Raw genomic sequence first — 9903 nt, 5'->3', positions numbered from 1 at the left:
TAGGAACCAGACTAATAATAACACTGAATCTCCAGAACATCATGTCTGGACTGTGGAAGCTGTAACGATATTCATCATTGATGGATCTCAGTACAATAAATCTATTAACAAAACTTATTTCGCTCTAATTGAGAAGTTGGAAAATATCAATAAAGAGTCAAAAGTCAAAATGCAATTTTTTAAACATTTATTTGTGAAACCAGTGAACTTAGAATCTGAGCTTCTGGAAGAACCACTTGTTCTTGCCCGTCTTGTACCTGCAAAACACAACAAAGCAGATTTAAGACATTTGCTCTGAAACACAAACAGCTGATTATTATATCAAGAGATGCGACAATGTTAAACTGCATAAAACCTGAAAAACTCAACTATACTAACAGTTTCTAACAGGATGATTCAACTAAACAAACAGACAAGTTTTTCAGGCTTTTTCTTTCCCAGAAGGATGTAAGATGTTGATCATTAAAAGCATCTTTAAGACAATATTTTGGTGGATGATTAGTGCTGATTAACAGGAACTGTTAGATGTCTGAGTGACTTTTGGATGTTGAATCGTTGTATTATAATACAAACACAACGCCTGCGTGACATTTAAATTAAAAATGTAAACAGTTTCAGCTGTCATGGACTGAAGACTCACCTCTCCTCAAACTTGACCTTGGCCTCCCGCCTGGCTTTGCGCTTGAGAGCAGGATCCCTGAAGACGTCCTTGTTGACAACGGTTTTGTCCAGAGGAATATCAACAGAGTATCTGAAGGAAAAAAGGGACGCAACAAAGTTTAAAAATCTCCTGCAAGGATCTGTTGAACCAGTTTTCACTTTCAGCCTTTTAACTGGAAGCTCGTTGATGCAACTCAGCAGTTTTTTGTTTTTCACCAGTGAAACTTAAAGTGTTTTGTACAAAAGCAGCTGGAAGATGCTTCAAGATGAAGGACATTATTTTATATCTCTGCTCAGATTCTTGGAGGATGTCTCACATTACAAACTGGAGACATCAGATCAAAACTAACATGTACAAGCACCTTAACGTACAACATATCTAAAAGGCCTCCTGTTGAGTTTTTGAGCACTAGTTATGCTACATAATGTTTTTCCAGTGGTGGTTCCCAGATTTTCTTGTCACAATATTCCTGCAACACACCAAGAAATACAACAATGCACCAGAGGCAGAGAACCAATAAACTGCCATCAAGTACACAGATGTAGAAAATCCACTTTCAGAAGTTAAAAATACATAAAAATCCACTTTGCAAATATTTTATGGAGGTAAGAAATGCTTTCAACATGTTTACGGGACCTCAAGGATTAACACAATATATTTAGTGAGTAACACTGAATGTAAACAAACCTCTAACTGTCAGTCATGTAAAAATGTACACGAGCTGTGTTAATTAAAATTTAATTTGTCAGCGTTGCTCTAGAACGACATCCAGAGTCAGAGTATTCAGATTTATATTTTACATCAAAAAAAAGCTCCGTCCAACTTTAAGATCACATGTAATTTCTCTTTTAATCTAATTTAAATAACCCTCCAACAAGTTCTAAATAAATTAAATACGACAATCAAACTGAAACAGCTTCCTGCAACTACATTTCAACAACGCTGCCTCGCTGTGGACAGAATAACCTCGTCTCTATTGTTTAACTCTCCTATAATATGTAAAATGTCTTAATAAAAACTGTGAGAGCAAATCATGCTCATTGTAGCTTTTCCTTGAGACCTGTTTGACCCACAGAAGCAACAGATACACTGAAAGCAGAATGAATGTAGTTAAAAAGTTCACAGCTATGACATCAGTTTCGAGCCCCACACTGACCTGGTGGGCATGAGGTGGTTGTAGTTGAACACCTTGACGAAGGCCTTGATCTTGGACCTCTTGGCGATCTTCTTCTTGCCCATGGTTGTGGTCACCTTACGGGGGTAGCGGTCGATGCCTGCGACCAGAGCGTGGCTGTAGGGACGGTCGGTGGTGCCATCGTCAATGTTCTGCAAAGAGACATTATAGAGGGATTCTGATATCAGACAAACTGTTCACACACACACCTGACAGTCTGCTTCTTTAATATGAATACAAAAACCAACAAGGGGGTTACAGAAACTTGATTTTCCCAGCTAGATTTCTCCTTGAGAAAGCCAATATTGTGGCCATGTAAACAGCTGAGCAGGTTTATAATCAGACTGACTATAAGCAGGTTAAGTGTCGTTGTGAAAGCAGAGCTGCAAGATGAGAATTACACAACACATCTTCATATTCAAAATATGAATGTGGCTAATTCTAGTGTTTTTAAATGCAGGTAAATCTGCTAAAAATGGGTGATTGATTCCTTTCACATGGCCAGTAGACAAGTTTGCCTTTCTGTTTTTCTGGTTTGTTATGTTCGATGTCACAGCTAGCAGCTAGTTAGCATAGCTAGCATGATTAGCATTGCTGGGCCGTGTGCATAGACTGCATAAAAATAAGGTGTAGCCACAATGTTTCAGGTTTAACAGCACCGTGCTGTGTTTGTGCTCTCTGAAAGACGTCATGGCGCGAATATAAAGTCACACAGCTGATGGACTGCTAGCCTAACAGACTAATAATACAAACATATGAATGAGACCCCATGTTTATGTGTGTCTCTCTGTAATAAGTATGTATTACTTTGTTATTACACAGAAACCATACATAAAGTGTCCACCCAGGTGTCATGTTTCCATCACTGCTGATCAGAGCTGGAGCCGATAAATACTCGTGACTACTGCAGAGTCATTTAAACGGGAATGAATGCTGATTGTTTCACACTGAGGACAAGAGCCAGATGTTAGTGGGTGTTTTGTTCAGTGTTAAAGGGGCGTCAGTCTGGTTCCACCACTGAACAATTGACTGCTAATAAAATTCAAACAGATTCTCTCTGTGCTCTCACCTGTCCAGCTTCTTATATTACAACTACAGTTATTACAGTAGTTAGAATAACATCCAAAATCAGGAGCAGTTGAGAATCTGACTACTGACAAGCTGCAGGATATAAACTACTCAGAAAAGTTATAACGATGACATGTTATCTTTTTATCACAGATCACAAGAAAAACAGCATTGGTGGTGCAAAGTCACCTACAAGGAGGTATGTAACACCTTATCAGACGAAGCTGAATTAAAAAGTTAAGCCAAGTTCAGCTTTTTTGCAAAACAAAGTTGTGTTTCCCCCCAGAAGTCAAATGCATCAACGCACTAAAATAAATGAGGATGCTGTGTTTTTCCACATAGGCTTCTATCTATCAAATATTTTCATGATCAAATAACCTGTCGATTATTTTCTCGATTAATCAATTAGTCATTTAATTTATAACATGTATAATGGTGAAAAATTCAAGCACTTTTCCCCAAAACTTCATCCCAGATTTGTGTGAAAAAGCAGTAAATCTGCAACAGATTAAAGGACAGGTTCACAGTTTTCAAGTCTATCTTAAGACAGTCAGGTGACCAAATGATTATAAACAGGTTTTATCTTGCTGTAATCATTCCTCCGCTTTATACTGGCTATTTAAGATCCCCTTTCAATGTAAGTGAGGGGGGACAAGATCCACAGTCCTTCTGTGCAAAACTGTATTTAAAAGTTTATCTAAACCCAATGTGAGGCTTCATGTAGATATCTTTCAACATTAGTCTTTTTAGTGCCAAAGAAGTCCCTCTATTTGTAGCTCAACAGGGAAACACAAAGAAGGAATTTGATGCTAAAAAGACTGTAAATGTGGCAGATATCCACTTTATGACTAACTCAGACTGCTAAAGCCTCATATAACCTTCAAATCAACTTTTAAATGCATTTTTTGCACAATCTGACTGGACACACTGTGGATTTTGTCCCCCATCACTTACACTGCAAGCACATTTTTAATAGCCAGTATGAACAGGAAGAATGATTACAGCGAGGAAAACCTCTTTCATTGTTCATCTGTGAATCTGACTGCTGTTTTAAGGCCAATGTGAGAAAGTGTGAACCTTTCCTTTAACAAAGGAGCCCTGATAATGAATGAACTCCACACAGATCCATGTTTTTACCTTGACGATGACAGCCTTGCGTCCGGCGTAGCGTCCAGCTAGGACCATCACCACCTTCCCAGGCTTCATGAACTTGCCCATATCTGTCAAAAAGAAAACACGATCAACTCCTGTGTCACCAATACATAATCAATACATCAAGCAGCATTAACGACATGAACCCCACAAAGTCACAAACTGAAAACTAGGGGTTTTTGTTGGAGTGTGGCTCGTTGTTGCTGCTCGAAGTTAGCATTAGCTTCAAACAGAGCTTAAAACGTTGATTTTATTCTCAGACACGTCAAGGGAATGGTTGCCAGATATTGTTTAGCTAAAATGTGAATTAATAGCACTCTGTAGCAGTCTACGTAGTCTGAACACGCAAAATAAACCAGTTAAAAGACGGTATGGAAGCCATGTTGGAATGAAAGCTAGGGAGACGAAGCGCCACATTAACTGCTAATTTTCTACATTTGTTAAATACAAAAACACGAAAATAACAGACGCATCTTATCTAAAGGAGTGTTTGTCGTAAGTCTGTTGTGATAAAAACTATAAACTGCCCAGATTTGGGTCGATGTTTGAAGATTATTTGTAGGGAAATTTCACTCACTGATGCTGTTCTACGGCCACCGCTAACAGGAAAGGAAGCCGAGAAGGTTTCTGTGAACTTTGACACGCCGAAAAACATACGTCACTTCCGCTTATGGGTAAAAACCGTTATATTTTTCTATTTCTTTACATTTTCAACCGCATCACATACCATTTGGCTGCAAAAAATGTTCTGAAAAAGTAAGTTTAGCACGAATATACGTTTAAATAAACTTTGAAATAATTAAAATGATTGAAGACTCATAAGCAGTGGTGGAAGAAGTATTCAAGTAACCTAAAGGGCTGATTTATGGGAGGTCGCTCGACACTTTTGATACATGTCGCTCGATATAAATGACATAAAGTCGGCCTGTTCGACAGAAAAAAGTGTCGCTCGACACTTTTCTTTCATGTCGCGCACCTGGAGAAGTTTGTTATGTCGCGGACACCGTCATATTTTGTCGCTCCATTTGATTGGGTAGTGTTACTAACGTCGCCATGGAGATTGTAGTTTTCATTGAACTTCCTGATTGATGTTCTGGTCTGTAGCTTTAGCTTACTTGTGACGTCCTTGTTTAATTAGTCCGGTCGGGATGACATTACATGATCATTTTGTTAAAATGAAAGAACACCAGTGACTTGAGAGGGATGTGGATATTTAAGACACAATTTAAGAAAAAAAACGGATTAATCTGTCAATTATTCCATCCTTCCACAGTCCTCCTTCTGTGCAAAAATGTAGGCTATTTAAAAGTTTAGCGTCCAAATGAGTCAAATCAAGTAGATATCTTTCAATGTTACAGTCTTTTTAGTGCAAAAGTCCCTCTTTTTATTACTATACTTCCACCGCAGCTCAGCAGGGAAACACAAAGAGGGAATTTGATGCTAAAAAGACTATAAATGCAGCAGATATCCACTTGATGTGACTAACTCAGACTGCTGAAGCCTCATATAAGTTTCACATCAACTTTTAATAACTGTGTGGACACACTGTGGATTTTGGCCTCCATCACTTACATTGAAAGCACATTTTAAGGGGATCTTTTAACAGCCAGTATGAACAAGAAGAATGATTACAGCGAGGAAAACCCCTTTCAGTGTTCATATAAACACCTGACTGCTGTTTTAAGGCACACTTAAAAAACTGTGAACCTATTGTATATCTTCAGGTCACTTGTTTTAACTTGCTATATTATTATTCATAAGTAGCTTGTCATTTGAATAAAACTGTGTATAATTTGATAAAAGATAGCCTGTGGAAACTGTTAATGAATCCATAACGATGAATAGATTGCTCCATACAGTCTGTTGTATGAAATAATATCCCACATTATTCCTCGGTGGGATTGATCACAGCTTCTTTACACAGAGCAGAACTTGCAGCTTTTAGTAGAAATGTACTTTATGCACATTACCATACCATTACCTTTGCTTTACACTCACTCCCTCTATTACCTCAAGTAAGTTTTTCTGTTTGAGTTACATTGATTTTGCACATATTGTTAAAATTGTGTATATACTGTACAGAGGGAAGATATGAAGTGTCCGCTGATGTCTGTGGGTCCAAGACTTCAGGAAGTCATTGACTGTAAAGAATGTTTCACAAAATATTAAATATGATGATTTTGTTTGACTTTATCTGTCGGATTACATTTAAACCCCTAAACCTTGGGCACTATGTGTTTAAAGGGCTACATCCCCCACACAGTTCTTTCTATATTAGTATGTATAGTAGCAGTACTATCATGTAATATCCATATTTTATTTCAAATTGAATGTGCTGAACAGAGCCTGAAGAACATTGGATACTTTCTGTCTGGACTGTATATTCCTTGTAAATATAATTTTTCCTTTTTTAAAAATTTCTTAGTGCAACTTTTATATACTTTCTTCTATTTATTGCCAATTTTATTGTTTTATTCTATACTAATTTAAATGTTTTAATATTAGTTCATACATTTCCTGCGTGTGTAGGTGAGGATTTGTCTACAGCTGCATTTCATTCTGCAATCCTGTTTTGTTTAATGACAATAAAACTGAACCATGAACCTCATTTGGGAATCAAACCCACCAACCCCGTCAGTGCTGATGCCTTGCTCTTCAGTGAGTTTTGTACCTGTGTGTAACTGTTGTGTATTTGCTGCTGCAGCTTTGACAGCAGCAGAGTAAAGCAATAATAACATTTCACGCCTCGAGATATTTTCATGACAAAGGTTTACAAATCACATATCAACTTTTAAGTGCTAACACATTCAAGTGTTGTATAATGTCCCTGACAAGTATTGTAACAGTTACTTAAATACAATTTTGAGGTACTTGTACTTTAAAATTTCCAATTTATGCTACTTTATACTTCCACTTTCTACTCCACTACATTTATTTGACAGCTTTAGTTACTTTTCAGATGAAGATTTGACACAATGGATAATATAACAAGCTTTTAAAATACAACACATTGTTAAAGATGAAACCAGTGGTTTCCAACCTTTTTGGCTTTTGACGTCTTACAAAAAGCAGTGTGTAGTCGGGGTCACATTTCACATGTCCATGAGTTGTTAACAGCTCCACCAAATACTGATTTTTCCCTCTAAACTTCTCACATGCTTTCATTTCAATAAATGTTCAAATGATCCAATATTTCACCACAAATCAATGATTGGAGAAAAAGTCCAAAAACTGAAAACAGATTTGTGAATCAGAACTTTGTTTTTTCTTCTTTCCTCTCCCATTAATCATCTCACGACCCCTCAGATTTATCTGCTGACCCTTTGGAGGGGCCGGACCCCTAGGTTGGGAACCACTGGACTAAACTAGCTAACTGTATATAAAATAGTGTAAACTAGCTCCACCTCCAGCAGCTACAACAGTAACATGCTGCTCTAACACTGATGCTTCACTATTAATAATCTAATGATGTCAGTTTTCTGTCTGTCAGTGTGAGTTAAGTTTTCTTGTTGATGTTCTGACCTGCAGACCATCAAAACCAGTCAGTTCTCACTCTTTCTGTGTCGGTGAAGTTTAACAGACTCCTGCAGGTGATGGACGTCTTCACTGAGCTCTGAGCTGCAGGTGTTGACAGGATGCACTGCTGTTTCCATGGCAACCGCGGCTGAACTCGATCCACAATAACAACATCCTGACATTCAAATGTTCTTTTTTTTTTTTTTTTTTAATAAACACGAAGCATTTTAGTCTGGATCATTTAGCCAATTTGTCAGTTTAGAAAACCACCATAATCATCATCATTTATTACTATCGTTGTAAAATATTATTTATAGACGGAGACATTAAGTTGATCAGTGTAACCCCAAATAAAACTGCTCATAATTAGACGCGGAAAACTTTTTTTTTTTAAATTATGACTTTATTAATAAATCAATATTTATACATAGGCTATGTCTCGTACAAAGAAGACTGAATTGTATATAATAGTATATATACAGTATATGGAGCTGCCGTATACGTGTGTCTTGACTTATTAATAAAGTTGTTGAAAAAAAGCATTTCTAACACTAAATGAGGGCAGTGACGTCATGTTCTAGGTATTTTTCTCTGAGACTTTGTGGTTATTAGCAACCCTAAAGTTTATATTCTATACTGTCAAAACTAACACACTTTTGGCTGATTTCAGTATTTTTATAGTCAGTATATATATATATTTTAAATCTGACTAAACAATAAATAAATACATAAATAAAGACTCAATATTTCTCCACCGGAAGGCTAGTCTAGTATTTAAAAATATAGGCTATATATACAATGTTACCTTCCGGTTCATTTCTCTTTTATGTACAGTATGTGGAACTAGAAACTATTTAAAAAAATAAATAAAAGTAAATCTTTTTTCCCATCGCATTGCCTTCAAAACAAAGAAAATGTATTTTAAAGAAATATTTATGATCTCATGAGAAAATCTCAACATCTAGATTTGGTGTTTGTGGAGTAAAATATAATAAATAAATAACGAACCGAACAACGAAACGACAACGTTGTTAATTGGTGCAGAAGTGTCTGTTACACTGAAACTCCTCCTTCAACAATCTTTCTTATGACTGCAGCACAAACAGATAAAACATTTTGAAAGTCTGCTTCATTTCTGCAACATCAAACTACTGTGAAGTAAAACAATCTGCACACCTGCTGTTTCCACTCTGAACCACGAGGGGGCGACGTCACTCCTCAACACAGCCTCTTTCTTTAGTTTACAGGCTCAATTAAAGGAGCCCAGCAGCCACAAACAAACACATTATGTTATCAGAGTGATTATTTTTTTAAAATATATTTTATTCAATCAGTTAGCTGTTTATTATATTTTCTGAAAGTTTCTTCTAGGAAATAAAACTTAACACAACCAAGATTACTGTTTCAGAGCTTCTGTCTCTATAATTACCAGATGACACAGTTCTTTCCAGAACTCTTTCAAGGAAACTAGGAGGAAATTGCAGCCCCAAACATTTTATTTCCTAACATAAAGCTCCATAGTCTGTTTCAGTGGATATTATTCTGGTGTAGAAATACTGAATCTTTATTTATTTATCATGTAGCCAAGCTAATATGAGTCTCAGTTGAAAATACTGATGTTAAAATGTCTAAGTTTTGATATTAAAGAATATAAACTTTGAGATTTGGAAATGCTTGAAATGAAAAATCTGTAAGTCAGAACAGGAGAATGTCAGACACACACAGCAGCTCTGTTATGAGTCAGGGACAATATAACAAGATAGATCACACAAATAATCATAAAAATAAACACATAAATAAAGAATGGACAAAACATAAAACCAGGTATATGTACCTGAAGAAGGTTGTTGACCGAAATGTTGTATATATGAAAGTATCTTTATTGAGCAAGTGAAGACAGTGCGGTGTGCAGGAGTCACTTCTTCTTTTTAGTATATTATGAGAACAAGAAATAGAAAATAATACAAAATTATCTTTTAACCGACTAATTTCCTTTTGTAAATTTCATAGAAACAAGTTCAAGTTTTCTGAATCTTTGCCATCTTTTATTGATTAATGAATTAGTGCATTGAGTTTAAGCTCATTAATATTAAGAAATGTATGCATATAATTAACCTGCTACAGTAGTTATTTAAAGAGATCCAAGTAAGATAACTATGTTTTTCATTTAATTGAAATAATGGTGTTTTTTAATTGAATAGATGCAATGAATGTCTCATTCAGGGTGTTCTATGTGGAATATGTCCAATAAAGCTGGAAAATTAGAACAAAACCTATAAAGTGTAAAGTTTTATTTCTTGATTTCTATAAAAATTGAAAGAATAAAGACTCA

General features: G+C 36.1%; 1 protein-coding gene across 1 annotated transcript; it reads right to left on the bottom strand.

Annotated features, from left to right (window-relative positions):
- Positions 1-172: 172 nt before the first annotated feature.
- rpl27 (ribosomal protein L27) lies at positions 173-4727 on the bottom strand. Its single transcript, XM_067571156.1, has 5 exons — positions 4633-4727; positions 4041-4123; positions 1818-1987; positions 641-751; positions 173-257 (listed from the first exon to the last, which is right to left on the bottom strand). The coding sequence occupies exons 2-5, from the start codon at positions 4119-4121 to the stop codon at positions 209-211; spliced, it is 411 nt and encodes a 136-aa protein (XP_067427257.1). The 5' UTR covers positions 4122-4123; positions 4633-4727; the 3' UTR covers positions 173-208.
- Between the last annotated feature and the right edge of the window lie 5176 nt (positions 4728-9903).

The sequence above is a fragment of the Thunnus thynnus genome, chromosome 17 (assembly GCF_963924715.1).
Source record: "Thunnus thynnus chromosome 17, fThuThy2.1, whole genome shotgun sequence".
In the NCBI taxonomy this organism is placed as follows: domain Eukaryota; kingdom Metazoa; phylum Chordata; class Actinopteri; order Scombriformes; family Scombridae; genus Thunnus; species Thunnus thynnus.
Note: the sequence above shows the minus strand (reverse complement) of the source record. Positions and strands in the feature narration are given on the sequence as shown.

Excerpts from the sequence above, each read along its gene's own strand:
- rpl27 (XM_067571156.1), bottom strand. The coding sequence starts at position 4,121 with ATGGGCAAGTTCATGAAGCCTGGGAAGGTGGTGATGGTCCTAGCTGGA. Across the intron at positions 752-1,817 it reads AACCACCTCATGCCCACCAG|ATACTCTGTTGATATTCCTC; the intron begins GTCAGTGTGGGG and ends TTTTTCCTTCAG. Across the intron at positions 258-640 it reads AAGGTCAAGTTTGAGGAGAG|GTACAAGACGGGCAAGAACA; the intron begins GTGAGTCTTCAG and ends TGTGTTTTGCAG.